Source organism: Mixophyes fleayi, chromosome 1 (assembly GCF_038048845.1).
Source record: "Mixophyes fleayi isolate aMixFle1 chromosome 1, aMixFle1.hap1, whole genome shotgun sequence".
NCBI lineage: Eukaryota > Metazoa > Chordata > Amphibia > Anura > Limnodynastidae > Mixophyes > Mixophyes fleayi.
The window spans coordinates 315,400,198-315,418,794 of NC_134402.1; the positions used below are offsets into that span (position 1 = coordinate 315,400,198).

General features: G+C 40.9%; 1 protein-coding gene and 1 non-coding gene across 3 annotated transcripts; both read left to right on the forward strand.

Annotated features, from left to right (window-relative positions):
• The first annotated feature begins 1,751 nt into the window (after positions 1-1,751).
• Positions 1,752-13,925, forward strand: LOC142158484 (dnaJ homolog subfamily A member 4-like). Of its 2 annotated transcripts, none has more exons than XM_075212461.1 (8): positions 1,752-1,809; positions 3,586-3,725; positions 6,651-6,831; positions 7,053-7,157; positions 11,756-11,983; positions 12,119-12,349; positions 12,457-12,557; positions 13,119-13,925. In XM_075212461.1, the coding sequence occupies exons 1-8, from the start codon at positions 1,761-1,763 to the stop codon at positions 13,329-13,331; spliced, it is 1,248 nt and encodes a 415-aa protein (XP_075068562.1). In that variant the 5' UTR covers positions 1,752-1,760; the 3' UTR covers positions 13,332-13,925. The 2 variants fall into 2 exon arrangements, with proteins under 2 accessions (XP_075068562.1, XP_075068571.1); XM_075212470.1 differs by having other exon boundaries at positions 1,780-1,977.
• A 4,566-nt stretch (positions 13,926-18,491) lies between these two features.
• On the forward strand, positions 18,492-18,563 carry TRNAP-UGG (transfer RNA proline (anticodon UGG)). Its single transcript has one exon. It is a non-coding gene; the product is annotated as a tRNA-Pro (tRNA).
• The last annotated feature ends 34 nt before the right edge of the window (positions 18,564-18,597 follow it).

An 18,597-nucleotide genomic window follows, 5' to 3' on the forward strand; every position in this document is an offset into this window, starting at 1 on the left:
CAATTTTTTTTTAGAAATACCGCTGACAAATATCACTTTTGACAGCCAGAAAAATTGTTTCACAATGGGGAATATGGGACACCCCAAAGCACTTGTAGTGCAAATTTTTTTTAGAAATACTGCTGACAAATATGACTTTTGACAGCCAGAAAAATTAGTCTAAAACACTGGGGAATATGGGAGACCCCACGATGACGTTTTGCCTCGATTTCGATTCCGAATGGGCGGGAGAGTCGGCTCGATACTCGGATAGGCGAAATTCGGATGGATTCGGATCTCGGGGAACCGAGCCCGCCCATCTCTAATATTAAGATACTCACTTCCCTCACATATTATATTAAAATACTGCGCGAGCACACACATGCACACTATATGAACATGGCCAAACATGCACACTATATGAACATGGGGCCACACACACGCACACTAAAGCAACATGGGGCCACACATGCACACTAAAGCAACATGGGGCCACACATGCACACTATAGCAACATGGGGCCACACATGAACACTATAGCAACATGGGGCCACACATGCACACTATAGCAACATGGGGCCACACATGCACACTATAGCAACATGGGGCCACAAACGCACACTATAGCAACACAGACACACACTATAGCCACACACAGACATATACTACAATCACACAGACATACACTATAACACTTACCTTGTTACATCCTTCCTGTATGCTGGTCAGCGAACGGAGAGTCAGTGACTGCCACCTATGCAAGTAATCACATAGGACGGCACCTGGTATGTGGTGCCTTCCCAAGTAATTACTTACATGGGTGGCAGTCACTGACTCTCCGTCCGCCGAGCAGCGCGCAGAGTGCTGCTGCTCGGCGGACATGGGGACCGGCCCATCTGACCATCGCCCCTTCTGGCATTTGCCAGAAGTGCCAGATGGCCAGTCCGGCCCTGACTCCCACCAAGATTGGGGCAGTGGAGTGCCTGTGGTCTCTCCTGTTCATGGCACTAAAATTTCTAGGTCTGGCTCTGCTGGCGCTAGCAGTACTAAATGTCACTATGTCAGGGTGACCCCACGCTACTAGTGCAGTGCCACCAGTCCTGGCTGGTATAGACTAGTGCTGGTTTTCGCAATTTCAGCAGCACTTGGGCTGGTTTGGCTTTTTTGGGGTGTGGGGGTCCTTCCTTGTGCGCTCTGTTAAACTACATATTTAAATGGTTGCAAATTACACATAAATTTCGTTCAATTGCCAGAGTATTAGGTAAAACAAACACAGCTATGTACAACAAATCAACGGAGCATGCATAACGCCATTATAGAAATATTGCTGTCCAAAAGGTTTACTTTGCCATCACAATGGTACTCAAAGTGATGGGAGTGAGAAAATACTAATGTGACTTTAACATAAGAGGACTCAGTATGATTTATGACCCATGTCTCTTTCAATGTCTGACATTACAATTCAAGGATCACTAGGACAATGTTCATGACATCCTAAAACACCACTAACTGCAGAGATAAAGGAAGAATATCAGAGTACACCATATGTAACTATACACGTTACTTTTATACAACACACACAGAATATTCCAGCAGCAGCCAACCAGACTGACGCATTATCAGCCCGTCTTCCTCCTAGCCACGCCCCGTGAGTAAAGCTGACTGGGTTACCACGACAACGGAGGACCTTTCTGGAAACCTGGAGAAGCCGCTGTGACGCCGGAGAGCAGGTTAGAGAAAGTTCTGGTACAGAGAGGGCGTGGCCACAGACTCTATATATAATGAGTGAGTCGTCTGCTCTCTCTGAGTGTGAGACAGCGGCGCTTGGTGGTGAGGAGAGAACAGGCGGTGCCGCAATATAGTATTACGGGACCAGCCGAAGACGCTATAGTCAGGGCTTATTCTAAGGGGATATTCGTTGTGTCCTTGGGGACTTCATATAATTGCTGTCATTAGCGAGGAGTTCTCGACTTCTTCACGCTATCATAGAAGACTCAGGTCAGTTTTGGGGCAGGGGGTGCGGTACAGGCCACCTAGTAATCCTGATGGCCTGTAACAACATAAGGCAAGATCAGCGCAGTCAGCCCTGGGATAACGCGGGTGTTGGAACTACAAAGACCAGCATGCCGTGTCTGACAGTCCGGGTATTTTGGGACTTTTAATTTCCTAACAGCGAGAGAGTCAGCATTACAAAGCTGCAAACTTGTATACACTGCAGTCTATGAGGTTACAGTTCTGTGTAATTGATATGTAGGCATTAGATCATGTAGCTTAAATATTTTTAAACCTTGCCCCAACACACACTGACCACATAATACCAATACCAAATTACATATTTTCTCAGTGTTAAAATGGGCACAACCTTGTACTACTATCCCATTTCATTTACTTACATTCTCATGACATTTTCCATACCATCACTTCTAAATTTCTACTTCAATCACTAAATATCTTGCACTCTTTCTCTCTCATGCTCTTTGGCTCGCTCACGATCATTCGCTCGCTCTTTCTCTTTCCATATGTGGTCTCTCCTGTCCAGGACATATAGAACTTTCTCTTGGTAGCTCATTACAGCAAATATGGTATTTTTATGGACACTAAAATAAGAAAAGTATAACTGTAACATGGTCCTCCCTGTAGTTTTTCACACAAATACAGCTCCAAATATCCACCCCAAAATTTAATTGACTAGTTCTCCTGAGTCAAGGTACTCTAATTATGTGTATTATATACAAGGTTACAGTTACAGGGCCCAATAAGGTGTACATCTTAGTTTGATGCCAACCTCTTTGTGGTGTATACCACTAATGCACAACTTGCAGTATGTGATATTAGAAACTGGTGTAAACTGACTTACCGGTTTATTTGGGGTGAGAGGGATCTTCATTTTATCTGTCATTTACACATTTATTTCTTTGTGGGCGTGCAGGAGCTTGTAGCAAGGGGCTCTGATGGGTCTTTCCTTCACACATGTAAGTAAATTGCTCTTAGATCCAGGTTACTGTGGATCTTTTAGTAGCACATAGGGATTCCAGAGCATGCCATCATCACCAGGTTATCTAGTATTGTGCCATCTCTAAATATGTAAGTGCTTACATTCAGCCCGCTTTGTTCTCTTTGAATGCTGTGTGTTGATAATTGAAGGAGTAAGAACTAAATCAATCTGCTCCAGACATTTTTGTCTTGAGCTGACACTGACAATGGTGACACATGCTCTTGACAGTGTAAATTTACATTGAGTGAGCGATATAAAACCTATAAATTTAGCATTGTCAGTTGTAAATCAGTTAAACATATTGGGATGAGGTAGGTGTTTCATGAGCAAAGAAGAACCCATGGTTGCTGGGATGACTGTAATATACATACAATACACCATCTCTTTACCCATATGTGTTTCCACAGCTGTAATGCTTAATTTTAGATTCTGTTTCCATACAGGGACAGGTGTTTATGCCTGGGTCTCCTCTTTATGTAACTTTTTTATGTTTTCAGTGTGTCCCTGAGGACCAATAAGCAGCTTGCAAAACTTACTTATTTTTGATGCAGTGAGTGAATGTTGAAGTCTTGCATGCTGTTTACTGACTGGTATGTTGTCACCATTTTCAGCAGCTACAATGGTAAAGGAGACTGCATTCTACGATACCCTTTGTGTAAAACCAAGTGCCACTCCCGATGAGATCAAAAAGGCATACCGGAAGTTGGCTCTGAAATATCACCCTGACAAAAATCCTAATGAAGGGGAAAAGGTATGTGGACATAAATGGTTTTGCATAGATATACACCAATCATCCACAACAGTAAAACCACCTGCCTAATATTGTGTAGGTCCCTCTTGTGCTGCCAAAACAGCTCTGACCCATCAAGGCATGGACTGCGCAAGACCTCTGAAGGTGTCCTGTGATATTTGGCAGCAAGATGTTAGTTGCAGATCCTTTAAGTCTTGTAAGGTGGGGCCACCATGGCTCAGTTTTGTTTTTTCAGCACATCCACAGATGCTTGATTGAATTGAGATCTGGGGAATTTGGAGGCCAAGTCAACACCCTGAATTTTGTCATGTTCCTCAAACCATTCCTGAACAATTTTTGCAGGGTGCAATTAGCCTGCTGAAAAAGGCCACTGGCATCAGGGAATACGGTTTCCTTTAAGGGTTGTATTTGGTCTGCAACAATGTGTTGGGTAAGTGGTACGTTCAAAGTAACATGAATGCAAGGACAAAAGGTTACCCAGCAGAACATTGCCCAGAGCATCACACTACCTCCACCAGCTTGCCGCTTTTTTATAGTGCTCCTGGTGCCATCTCTTCCCCAGGTAAATGACTCCCACGCACCCAGCTGTCCACATGATGTAAAAGAGAACATGATTAATCAAGCTAGTCCACTTCTGGCTTGTGTCCATTGTAGGCGCTGTCGGCAGTGGACAGGGGTCAGCATGGGCACCCTGACCAGTCTGCGGCTACGCAGCCCCATATGCAGCAAGCTGAAATGCACTGTGTGTTCTGACACCTTTCTATCACAGAAAGTTTTATCATGTGGTATACTCACAAGAATAAGATTGGTCCCCAAAGCACTCCAGTCCAAACATAATCATCAAATCACTTTTATTAACATATTAAAACACTAATCGATTTATTATACTGGTCTTTAAAGGCAAAAATATTAAAATCGGGATAAGTGGAAAAAGTATAAAACTAAAATTAAAAAACATAAACGTGATGTGGGAGCTGGTATATTGTGTCTTCTCTTCAAACTGTTTACAGTATCTTTAATACTTATTGATAACCACGTGAAAATGTATCCCTATGCATGTTCTAAATGAAATTTATCCAACACGTAATATCTTGAATTTGCCTTACTATTAATATTAAACACACGTGTTTCCTCCTACATATATAAGAAATATGTACATGATAACCATATCCATGTAATGGGGGATTTAGGGGAGATCCTTGTGTATGGATGGTCCTAGAGATAATAAATCTCAGTTATAATCACCAATAAGATGTAGGCAATTATAATCTTGTCAGGCAATATTAAATACTTTCAATCAAACCAAAGAGTTGTTTATAACATTTATTATACTTTCCAATGATTGCTTAGTGTAACATGGCACTGTTTTGAAATAAATTAATTCTCTACTAAGTCAAATACGCCTATAAGACACTCGGAACCATACTGCATTAGGGTATCTTCAATATTCACTGTATTATTCTAAGGTATATGATCCTCCAAGATGTTCCTATAAATAGCTAAATGATATATGATATGATGCTCGAATGCAGTGCAGCACTGTTGGATCTGATATCCATAAGTGCCCCTGCTAGTGTTAGCCTAAAAGCAAATGCTATGTTTAGATCCTGAAGGCAATACGGTCCCCTAATATGGCAAGAGATGGTCTAATGATTTCCCTTCACTTTTCCCTTGCCTGACACCCCCCCCCCCCCATTTAGCTGCAGTAGATGCAGCTAAATGCCACTTGCCGGCCCCTTGCAGCTTTCGGGTCTATGAAGTCACAGGCACGTACACCCAGGTGGTAGAAACGTGTTTAATAATAAAGCAAATTTTTGAGATGTGATACGTATTGGATAAATTTAATTTCCAACATGCATAGAGATACATTTTCAAGTGGATATCAAGAGGTATTAAATATACTGTAAACAGTTTGAAAAGACAACACAATATACCAGCTCTCACAGCAGATTTGTTTTATTCATTTTATTTTTCTTATACTTATTTCACTTGTCTTGATTTTAATATTTTCACCTTTAAAGACTAATATAATCAATTGATTTTTTTTAATAAAAGTGATTTTATAATGTTTCGACTGGAGTGCCTGGGAGACAAACCTTAATCTTGTGTGTATACCACATGATGACAAAACTTTCTGTATGTATGAACAGTGGTTGGGAGAGCACCCTCTCATCATATTTGTTGTATATGTGATTTTTGTGAGGAGTCCAATCTTGAGCGGACCTATCGCTATCACAGCTAGCATTAACTCTTTCAGCAATTTGTGCTATAGTGGCTCTTCTGTAGGATTAGACCAGATCAGGGTAGCCTTTGCTCCCCACTATGTCAATGGTTTTAATGCTGTGGCTGATCGGTGTATATTCTTGGGTTCTTAAACAATTTAATGGCTGCTTTTATGTGTTGGATTTTATTTATTTTTGTTGTACCACTAAATATTGGTAAAAATTGAGGGAATAATATTGAGGACTTGTGCAACACAGGAAATCATGATTTGTAAAGGGTATATTAGTTCTACATGCTCAGAAGATTAGTGGAGAATTTATAATGGCAATCCACCCAACATATATCTTGGTCAAACTTTGAGCGTTACCACATATAGCATTAGATCTCCTGATTTGGTAATAGATTAAAGGACACAGCCACCATTTATTTTTTATTTATTTTTTTATTTTTTTTCCCCATTTGAGGCAAACACATTGATGCTTTTTATATGGCTCTAGGGAATTGATGCCAGTTGCAAAATGATCATGTATTTGGTTTGTTCGTATTAAAGATGTTTGATCAATACAAAGTATATTACTGGATTCTAGATATACCTGCAAAGCTGTCCAGATGTCACATAGCATGTATACAACTAATATTTTCAGTGCCCTTATAACTTCTATTAAATTACACTTTTTTTTTTTTTTTTTTTTTTCCCCCCAGTTTAAGCTAATCTCTCAGGCATATGAAGTGCTGTATGATCCTAAAAAGAGAGACCTCTATGACCAGGGTGGGGAACAAGCAATTAAGGAAGGGGGACCAAGTGGAGGAAACTTCTCTTCTCCCATGGACCTATTTGACATGTTCTTTGGTGGCGGTGGTCGCATGAACAGAGAAAAGAGAGGTAGTTTTAAACTCCAGTACATTATTACGCAATTCTCATACTAAGTTACTGTCCTGTAACTTCTCAGGCATGTGTATTATGCTGGTATTACACAAAACCAATGACATTGTTCTTAATAATGGTTGTATGATTGCTTTCTTAAGATCCCATAACTTTCTTCCTTCTGCTTTGTAAATGCCCTTCGAAGACAATTCATTTGGCTCAAAATCTGTCTTCATTAGGTAAGAATGTGGTCCACCAGTTGTCTGTATCTTTAGAAGAGCTATACAATGGAAAAAGCCGGAAGCTGGCACTACAGAAAAATTTAATCTGTAACAAGTGTGAAGGTAAGGCATGTTACCTATCTGTTTGTTGCCATCTCTTGTAGAAGACAGCAAAGTTATCAGCTGTCAGCAATATCTAGTTTTCTAATGAAGTGGCTGATAAGTAATCAATAGAATTAATCTAGCAGTAATTACTATTTTGTATATTACATATTACAATTTCGGTTATAAAGTTTTGTTTTTTTTGTTTTTCCTATGAGTAGAGTCTGTATTTTGTGGTTTATGTTGTGTTACCGTATCCCATGGACAGCTTCAGTCATTGTTCTTGGCTTTATGCTCACTAAGTAGAAGTAGGATTTAGTTAATTTCTCTTGTGTGTGAAATACAATCTGTTCCAAAAAAAAGACACTTGTTTTTGTGATTTTGGCTTTAATCAAATCCTAGTTGTTCATATTATCATGGATTTGTAAGGCGCCACAGTGTTCCACAGCGCCGTACAGTAGGATAAACAATACATGCACAAAACAGGGATATACATGGTAGGCAAAATAAATGCAGACATAAAAACAAAGGGTATGAAGGACCCTGCTCATTAAAGAGCTTACATTCTAAATGGAAGAGGGCACAGCTGAAACAAGAGGAGCTAGTGTGACTTAGAGTGGAGATGGGGATAATTGTTATGGTGCATTAGTGTGAATAGTGTTATCAATGATAAGGTCACCTCAAAAAAAAAAAAGAGATGGGTTTTCAAAGAGCTTCTAAAGATTTGAAGGCTGTGGGAAAGTCTGAGCGTGGTAGGGAATTTCATAAGTGGGGAGCAGCACAGGAGAAATCTTGTAGGTGGGAGTGAGAGGTGGTTATCGGAGACGAGACAAGGTTAAGGTCAGAGGTAGATCTAAGAGAGTGGGAGGAATAGTATTTTGATTTGAGATTTGAGATGTATGCAGGGGTAGTGATGTTGATGGCTTTGTAGGCAAGAACTTTATTCTAGAGGACATGGAGCCAGTGTAGGGATTTGCAAAGTGGTGCAACAGATGTGGAGCGGTGAGAGCAAGATCAGTCTTGCAGCAGCATTTAGGATGGATTGAAGTGTGGATGTATGGGTTTCAGAAACTCCAGATGGCAGGAGGTTGCAATAGTCAAGACGGGAGATGATGAGAGAATGGATAAGAGTTTTTGTAGCATGTTGAGTAAGAAAAGGGCGTATTCCGGCAATGTTTTTAAGGTGGAGTCGACATGACTGGGAGAGAGTCCGGATGTGAGGAATAAAGCAGGGGGCGGAGTCAAGTGTGGCACCGAGGAAGTGGGCTTGGGAGACTGAGGAAATTGTGGTGCTATTGACAGTGAGGGAGATTTGAGGTCAGGTAGTGACTCTGGCAGGAGGGAAGATAATAAGCTCTGTTTTAGACATGTTGAGCTTTAAGTAGCTTTGGGGTCAACCATGTGGAGATAGTACAGAAGGAGAGGTCAGGGGAAGAGATATAGATTTGGGTGTCATCAGTGTAGAGGTGGCATTGAAGGCCAAATGAATGAATTGGTGCTCCAAGAGAAGAGGTGTACAATGAAAAAAGTAAAGGGCCAAGAACAGAGCCTTGTTGGGACCCCATGGGATGGGAGGAGGTTCCAGAGGTAGAAACACTAAAGGAGCACTTCACTAGATAGGAAGTGAACCAGGAAAAAACTGTCACGAAGGCCAATGGAGTGAAGTGTGTAGGAGAAGAGGGTGGTCAACAGTATCAAAAGCAACAGAGAGGTCCAGGAGAATAAGTATGGAGGCATTGCCCTTGGATTTTGCAGTAAGTAAATCATTGGTCACTTTTGTGAGAGCAGTTTCGGTGGAATGTTGGGGGTGGAAGCCTGATTGCAGAGTTGAGAATGGAATGAGAGGAGAGAAAGGGAGACTGGCGTTTATACACTAATCGCTCAAGTAGTTTGGAGGCAAAGGGGAGGAGAGAAATAGGGTGGTAGTTGGAGCAAGAGGCTGGATCGAGAGATGGTTTCTTTAGAATTGGTGAAATTGAGCGCATGTTTAAAGGAGGATGGAAATGTGCCAGTGGAAAGAGACCGGTTGAAGAGGTGAGTTAGAGGTAGGCATGCAGTGGAGGAGAGGAAGCGGAGTAGTTGGAAGGGAATAGGGTCACGTGGGCAGGTTGTAGGGTGAGATGATGAATCTCTCCAGTAACTGAAGACTAAGTCTCTTCACTCATTTTAAGGGTGGATTGGGGAGTGTAGGTAAAGGTGGGTAGAGTGGAATCTGGCATGAGGAAATATCTTGTCGAATGGTGTCAATTTTGTCTGAAATAGGTGGCAAAATCATGGGCGAGGAGGAGGTGCTGGTGGGCAGAGAATTGAGTTGAAGGTGGCAAAGGCAACGTGGGTTAGACTGGGTGGTTGGTATTAGAGATTTAAAGAATGTTTGTTTGGCAATTGAAAGGGCAGTGCTGTAAGATGAAAGGATGAATTTATAGTGGAGGAAATCGGAATAGAAACGAGATTTCTGCAGTGCAGGAGCACTTTGCAGATAGCGGGTCTGTTTGTTGTGCCATGGCTGGGGTTTGGATCGTCAGACTATATGTTGTAGCTGGAGCTGTATTATCTATGGCTGAAGTGAGTTTTGTTATAGAAAGAGGCAGCCTGATTAGGACAGGACAATGCAGTCCTTGGAGAAAATGGTGGTTTTAGTGAAAACGAGAAGTGAATTGTGTTGAGTACTTAAAGGTTCGTTGTGTACGTGTGTATTTGGGTGCAGGGGGAAGGGCATGTGGTAAGGTGAGGCTGAAGGAAAGGAGGTTGTGGCTGTTGAGTGGAAAGGCTAAATTGGAGAAACTAGAGATGGAGCAGCAGCGGGAGAAGTCAAGGAAGTGCGACTCAGTGGGTGGGAGGTGAGGTCCATTGGGAGAGACCAAAAGAGGAAGTAAGTGACAGAAGTTTAGTGACAGAAGACAGTGGAATTATCAATGGGAATGTTGAAATCTCCTAGTATGGGTGTAGGCAGGTCAAAGGATAGAAATTACGTGAGCCAGGCCGTAAAGTTGCAGCACAAAGGTGGAGAAGATAAAAAAGACGGATAGTGTGAACTTCAAAGGAAGAGAATGAGAGGGAGGGTTCAGAGGGTATGACTTTAAAGGTGCAGCTTGGAGAGAGTAGAATGCCTACGCCACCACCTTGTCTGTTTCAAGGTCTGGGAGTATGGCTGAGGGAGAGTCCCCCATAGGAGAGAGCTGCAGGGAAAGTAGTGTCAGAGGAGGTGAGCCAAGTTTATGTAATGGCCAGGAGGTTGAGGGATTTAGAAATGAGTAGATCATGGATGGATGTAAGTTTGTTACAAACAGATCTGGCATTCCATCGTACACAGGAGAAGGGAAGAGAGGGTAGTGGAGATATGTGGTTAAGGTTGGTGGGATTGGAAGTACGGGATGGATGGAAAGGTTTGGGGTGCAGTAAGGAGCGTGAGCAGATAATGGGATTGTACGAGGCCCAGGGTTAGGCGAGATATCACCAGCAGCCATGAGAAGGAGCAGGGTGAGAAAGGACATGTGAGGAGGATTTGTGGGTGTGAGGTTTATTTCTGTTTATGTAGGCTGGTGAGTGTGGTGGGTGCTGGAGACAAAACAGTTCATGTGTACAGACTAGCGAGGAGGTAAGTAGTGAAGGGGAAATCATAATAGGGGAGGGAGAAATAGAATGATGGAGAAAGGAGTTTGAAGAGAAGTGTGGTGATGGTGAATAGGAAAGAATGTAAATTGAGTAGGTGCATGAAGGAAAGAGGTGAGAAATGTGAATGAATGTGTATTAGCTGGAGTAGGTAATAAGAGTGGAAAGGAACAATTCCTCCAAATGGTGCAGGTGGGGTTAATAGAGTAGACCGTTTCTTTAGCTTTGACAGGACAAATTCCAGGATACTGACAGTTGGGTGAAGAGGGTCCAGCTGCCAAATGGATATGGCAATAGCAATCACAATTGAGCTCAGTGAGTCACTGAACAGATGTTGAAACAGCAATGACAGTTGAGTCTGTGGGTTCCACAGCTGGATAGAGATGGTAGTTCTATAGAAACTCTGTGAACCTCATTAAGTCAGATGTTCTTGTATGGGAACTTGAACCACTAGTTTTTGGCTTACACATGACTGCTACTGAACAGAGTTGTTAGTGGAATTTGTCCTATCATTAAGTGGTGGGCACAGATTGGCTCCACTTATTTCCTGTCCTTCCTACTTTATCTGCCCGATGCTTCCTCTCTAGCTTTTTGAGGACCGTTCAATTTGGTGTATGTCTCGCAGTCCGGAGACACATCGCTGCGGAATTATTTCTCAAATCTCTGCTCAAGTTCCCTTGCATCCCCAAGAAATGTGAGCCGAAAATGAGTAGAGATCCTGTACTGTGTTGCTCAGCAATGTGTCGCTGACAATCACTGCAATGTCCAGCAGCACATCATTTCCCCCTTTGTCTCTGTTTCTATTTAAACAAGACCATAATAGTAACGAATGTTTACATCTAAGACTTTTCTGTTTCAGACACAGGAATGTGTTTAATGTTTAATAATTGTAGGTTAAACATCTGATTAGCAGAAGATTTTGCATATTTTTGGTCCTAATTTAACAGCAGTTGTCTACGTCTGCTTCTGATGGATGTCTGGCCTACTCATGGATTCTGTTTTGTTAGGTCATGGGGGTAAGAAAGGAGCAATGGGGAAATGTGCAACCTGCAAGGGTCGTGGTGTCCAGATTCATATACAGCAGATTGGGCCAGGGATGGTCCAGCAGATTCAGACTATGTGCTCTGATTGCAGCGGGGAGGGTGAGCGCATCAACCCCAAAGATCGCTGCAAGCAGTGTAATGGCAAGAAGGTTATACGTGAGAAGAAAATCCTGGAGATCCACATCAAGAAAGGTAAGTTTGAAGAAAAACACACAAAATTAAGTGACTTGCTATGTGAAAATAATCCTTTATATTTGCAGTGGGGATTTTGAAGTCCTGCAGGTACATCATTTAAAATCTAAAAAAAACTACTTCTAATCTTTCCAGGCATGAAAGATGGACAGAAAATTGTTATGCATGGGGAAGGTGACCAGGAACCAGATCTAGAGCCAGGAGATGTGGTTATTGTGTTGGATCAGAAGGACCATGAAGTATTTCAAAGGCAAGATGACAACTTGGTTATGAAGATGGAGATTCCATTAGTGGAGGCTTTGTGTGGGTTCAAGAGGACAATAAAGACATTAGACGGCAGAATTCTCCAAATTGCATTAGTTCCGGGTATGTAGCCAGCTGCCTGCCTATTGCTATAAGTAGGGATCAAGATTTTGCACTTTATATGCCTTTAACATACTGGATTACAAAGGTTGATGTTTTGTCCATTTCAGGTGAAGTGATAAAGCATGGACATCTGAAATGCATCCAGAATGAAGGAATGCCCTTACAAAGAGACCCCTTTGAGAAAGGTCTTTTAATCATTCAGTTTTTGGTAAGACTTGCTGTTTTTTGTATTAGTCCTGGTTTTCTGATCAGACTATTTACACTTTGCCTCTCTGTGACTTCAGATTAAAGTTATATAAAAAAAAAGCATAAATTTAACATGACCGAAGAAAAACAACTTTTGTTTTTATTTAAGCTTATCCAATCCATAATAAAATCTTAAACCAGTCACTGAAATAATCATTTTACATCAGGTCATCAAAGGTTCACAAGATTTACCTGTATTCAACTTGGAAACAGCATGATAATGGTCTGTTCCAGTTTGTTCCCAGCACTTTTTTCAGTTGCTATAGTCTAGGAATTATAACTTGATTGGTAAATTCTTACAGCACTTCTCTAATTCAGCCCCAGCTAACTGTCAATGGGAAAGAAAGTGGTGATGAGAGAAGGGTATAGAAATTGAACATTGCCACAAACCGCAAATGGGCCATGTTGCTAGGTCTGTAAATGAGAACACTGACCTATAAGCGCAGCTTTTTCTCAATGAATGTTTTGGGCTTTTCTTCTTTATTAGTATGATTTTTAAATTATGTTTTAATTTTCTTTTTAGGTTGCTTTCCCTGCCGACCACTGGCTTGAACCAGCCAAGCTCCCACTTTTGGAGGCTTTGCTTCCACCCAGAGAAGAAATAATGATCGCTGATGACATGGATGAGGTTGAGCTTGTTGAATTTGACCTCAAAGAGCAAAGCAGACGATCCAGAGGGGAAGCATATCTTGAGGATGAAAGGCCGAGAGGAGGGGTTCAGTGCCAAACATCTTGAGCTGCTACAGAGTTTGACTGTATAAATTACTATGTACTGTTTGTTTTGGCCTATGTCTGCTAAGAACATGTTTCAGTAGTGGATCTGGAGGTGTTCCACAGAGGTTATTTTATTATACCCAAACATGTATGTTTTCAGTTATTACCCCTACAAGGTAAAGGCATTTTAATATAACTTCAGAAGCCCAACTTGCAAATTATTTTCTATTTTTGCATGTATTTGTTATTTAAATATTCAGAGTTTTTTTTAATAAATGCAAAAAATACAGGTGTATTTTGAAAAAAATAATTTAACCTCTTATAATATATTTGACTCAATCATTGCTTACAACCAGATAAATCATCTTGACAAGACACTACCACCACAGCTTTGCTACTTTACACCCCATTGTGGCAGTGCCCATCTTTTGGTAGATCCGCTCTAGGCCTGTGGATATCTGAAATGTAGTGGGACTATTGGCAGATATAAAATGTATTAATTTCATTATGTCACCCACTTTATTATTCCATGTGTACGATGTTGACGATATAGTGGCCACGTGGAATGGTGACTAATTTATATAAAATGACTGATAATATTCCACACACTTCCAAACGGTCTGTTGTGTACTATTATTATTCAAGTTGGTTGATTTTTTTTTTTTTTTTTTTTTTTTGCCAAATAGTGATATTTATGGAAAAGTGTAGCATAACTTCTACATTGACAGAAAAATTATAAAATGTTGCACATCACTTATATAAACATGGTGCAAATGAGACAAAACTAGTGATATGTTATGTGGCTAGCAAACCACATCTTATGGAGGTTATTAGAACTACCCTGCCATGTTCTGAATGTAGATGGATGTATTCACATTTATCCTTTAAACAAACTACATCATGATGAAAAATTCAGTATGCACAGAAAGCTTGTGTACCATAAGTTTTACAGTCAGTGCTTGTAACTATTCTAAATGACTGTTTGGTAAAGCCAATCCTAAGCACTTAATGATTGCAAGGTAAGATTAGGCCTTATATACACTTTAAATGTGTGGTGCATTGTGATGAGATGCTCTGTAAATGCATAGAAAATGGCTCCTCTTGGGTTTGGTTATAAGGTGGTCATCTTCAGAGGAGTAGTTGTGTGTACAGAGAATGTTCATGAAAGACAGCAATGAGCCTATTGCTTTCAATGCACAATTCGAAAGTGTGTAAGCGTAACACAAGACCCATTTAATGTCCATGTGTGTGATAACTTAAGCTCAAAACACAGGAAATGGCTGACGCTGCACAAGCAGTCCGCGTGCTTAGGTCAAACAACCATTTCTAGCTCCGTTTTTTTCACAATCTAGCAGATATGTAGCTATCTCCATCATGCCACAGATATTATTTTGTCCTTGTAGGAGGCTGTGGAAACAAGGCAAAAATGTTGATCCCAAAAAAAAACACCTTGTAACTTTCATGAATGTACAATACTCTATTTACTAGAGCCTACCCTACTCCCAACTACACTGATGCACCCACTACTGTTAGTTTCCAGTGAGCATCACTCGCTTAACTTTGGCTTCTTAATTGTAAGATTTATCACAAATAGGGCTCTCCCTACCCTTTTATTTTGGTCTGCCGTCCATATTTTATACATTCTTGGCTTTCCCCATGTACAGTGCTGCAGAGCCCTACAGGTCAAGTAATACCTCCACCTCTGAACACCCCATCCTTGCTTACAGTCGGGTATAATCTATTACCAGAAGTGCGCTTAATATACAGCCAAACCTTCATTTTACATTTTTTTTAAAAAAAAACACCAGGATAATTAGAGGGAAAGTAGTAAAAGTCTAGCATTTAAGGCAATGTGCAGTGTAGATCCTGGTAAATAGGCAATAATAAATATAGTGAGTTTAGTTGTTTGTGTTTGTTTTTTTTATAATCTGACTACAGGCTGTAACCTAGAACTACAACTTTCTACCTCCCGCCTGTCCCGATTCTGAAAGGACTGTCTTAACAGATCAGGACATCCGTCCCAATTGCAGGGAAGTTGGGAGATGGGATTCTGCCACAATGCCGTGTGGCATGGAAAGGGAAAATGGATAGAAATTCATGATACAGATTTTTTAATTTTTTTATACAACAAAAGGTTGCTGCCGGTGATCATGCTGCTATTGCCAGTGGTAAGATTTGCAGCCTTTTATGCAAAAGTATAGGAAACCTTTTTTAACAAGGATTGACTTTTAGTTCTACTGCACACTCCAGCTGAAGCGTGCACATATCTATTCTCTGAATGGTGCAACGAAGGAGTGAAATAATCCTTAGACCTCCAGACCAGTATTGCCCAGCTGCCTCAAGCATACATGTGTTATTATTTTTTTAAGAATTGTGACAATGGATTTTCTCATGATAAAAATAATCGTCCTTATCACGGGAGAAAGGGAGTTATTGTGTAATGTTCGTTTTGTTGCTACTAATAAACATTGTCCAATGTTATTGTGGCTCAAACGCACAAAGAGATTTAATAGCATAAGATAGCAGGATTTACAACAAGCCATGATGAATCATAAAAGGTATAACAATAAACAGGAAAGTATAAAACCGAATACATTACAATTTTGCAAGTGTGTCCTGGGCCCAGGTCCATGTTCAGCCTTATAGTTGGGAAGGGTGAGATTTAACAATTGCCCAGTACTTGCTTATATGCAGTTTAAATTAACATAATCAGTGATGATGTCACGGATATACATAGATAATACTAAAAAAAGTCTTCATTAGTCCAAGGTTAACAATGTTCCAGTAGACTGCTGGTCGCAGATCAGTTAATTTGAATTTCTCACAAAGGAGGGACAACTCGCTCCCAACTGTTGCCTACGTGTCTTCCCGACGAATAGCCAGTTTAAACTTTAAACTGACCCATAAACAAAGTACTTTTGAGTTTTAATATCATTGCTTATAACTTGCGATCGCTACTCTGTCGAAACTAGGTTAATGCTAGTTAAATAAGCTTTAATATGAGACCAAACGCTTTACCTTTTAGATGACCTGAACCATAAATACCTTTACTAAAATATCTGTATAAATAATCTCTAATACATTTTACTGATAAATAAATGTGGATTGAAAGCTTAATAAATGTGTGCTATTTACAAGTGTAAGTGTAAATGTGTGTGTTCCTAATCCGTGCGATTGCGTCAATACACATGGTGTACTAATCGCAATTGCACAATAAAACAATATTAATCAATTTAGTTTACTTCATCCAATTATTTGACTTCAATTGGTAAATAGGCCTCTTAAACTGTAAACTCTAATGGGACAGGGGCTGATTGATGGAAATTATTAAATATTTTTTATTAAGCGCTGTATCATTTGCTGGCTCTATATAAATAATGTCTATGGTAGCCAACTTGGTTAATATCTCATCTAATTGAGCATTCATAATCTCTGGATCCCTTATACTGACTATCCTTATAACACAAAGAACTTGTCCTATGACTTCATTATTAATGAGATGTTTTGGATAGAAACTGTCTGCCAAAAGCAGTGTGACTGTCACGGTTGGCTTACAGGAAATTGATCCCTAGGCTCTGCTGAAAATGGCTAAGCCCACCCACAGGCACGGAGTCTAACAGACTGGTGGTTTTCACCAGGAACCCCCGCAAGGAGGTATGGTCTTAGCTGCACCAAGTCTGCAGGTCGCGGCCCCGTGAGTGAGTGTACAGCAGAACGATGTGGGGGAGCCAGGTGAAGTGGATGGAGGCAACGGAGTCCACAGATGAGTGGTATAAATACAGGCATAACAAGAATATAGGCTGATGGTCAGCAGCCAATGAGTCACTAGGAGAATAGGTGCTCTGTGGTATACAACGAGAGGACAGAGGCTGTCACTATGAAGTACTCTGCAGATGGTAATGGAAGTACTGGAGCGGCAATAGTTCAACACAGCCAGAGACTGAGAGCAAGCTGGAGTAGTGGAGGTAACCCGTGGTAACAGCTGAGGAGTCACAGATGTAGTAGCGGCTCTGAGTGGTAGCGATGAGAGAACCGGAGCTGTCACAATGAAGTACACTGGATATGGTAAGATAGGTAGTGGAACAGCGATGGTTTAGCACAGATCACGAACTGAGAGCAGACTGGAGAACAGGCACCAGAACCACAGGCTGCAGGAAGTGAGCTTGAAGAACAGGCATCAGACAGGTGAATCCAGGCGGTTTAAATAGTGCTGCAGAAGTGCTTAGCCAATGAAAAAGAGGGAGGAGGTCCTGAAGTGCAAGAGGTTTGCACCTGCATAGATCTGAATATAGCTGAATGAATAAACTGGAGAATGTCTGATGCTGGGACATGGCAGTTTCCAGATAAAAATACTGCAGGTAACGAGACAGGTACTATCTGTGGGACCGGAGCGTTACAGTGACCTACCCTTCTTAACACCCAATACTATTCTACCCAATTACCTCCCATCTACACACGTCACAGAAAATTTTCATTTATTCTGTTTCTATACTCAAACAATATACTTTCTGCAAAACTAACATTGCCGTGTGACTGGACTATGTTGCCCCACAATAACTGTTCCATTGCTGTCTGGCAGGGCTAATATGCAATCTGTGGCACTTAATTTCATGTATGAAACTCCTATTTTCCATTAGATTATAAGATTGCTAGCAGGGCCCAGTTACTTCTATGTTTGTCTGTTATTGCCCAGTCTTGATTGGATCCTCTGCACTCACCAAAGACATTATTTAGGTTATTTTAGCTTCAAGCCGTACTCCGTATTAAAAATGGAATATTATTTCCACATGTTGCAATACAGGTTAAGCTGACCAATTTATGCCAAAGTCTTCACATGAAGAAAACTAAAATCGGGTCTGTTGCTATGGGTTTAGTGTAGAAAATTTGCACCTTTACAGTAGAGGGCTGGCAAATTTCAGCCCAAGGGGAAAGACTTGACTCAGCACCCTATTAGTAAAATTTTAAAGGTAAATAAATGCAGGTGGCCTAGTGACCCGGCCCAAAGTAGCCCACTATGGGACAAGCCCCAGAGGTGCCCCCCTTCCCCTATTTGTGGATGTTTATAAATAATCTTCACTGGGTTTAAATATATACAGATCTGTCAATCTGAGTTTAAATGTACTAAAACGGTGCTTAGATGTTTTCAATCAGGAATATACTAAAAACATCACAGTTACTAACAGGCTCGTTGGTCTAGGGGTATGATTCTCGCTTTGGGTGCGAGAGGTCCCGGGTTCAAATCCCGGACGAGCCCAATTTTTTTCGTTTGGGATTTGTCTAGCTTTTGC

What these genes read in the sequence shown, in the direction of transcription:
- LOC142158484 (XM_075212461.1), top strand. Translation starts at nt 1,761, where the DNA reads ATGAGTGAGTCGTCTGCTCTCTCTGAGTGTGAGACAGCGGCGCTTGGT. An exon ending in AATCTGTAACAAGTGTGAAG is followed by an intron (nt 7,158 to 11,755) that starts GTAAGGCATGTT and finishes CTGTTTTGTTAG; the next exon opens with GTCATGGGGGTAAGAAAGGA. An exon ending in GGAGATCCACATCAAGAAAG is followed by an intron (nt 11,984 to 12,118) that starts GTAAGTTTGAAG and finishes TAATCTTTCCAG; the next exon opens with GCATGAAAGATGGACAGAAA.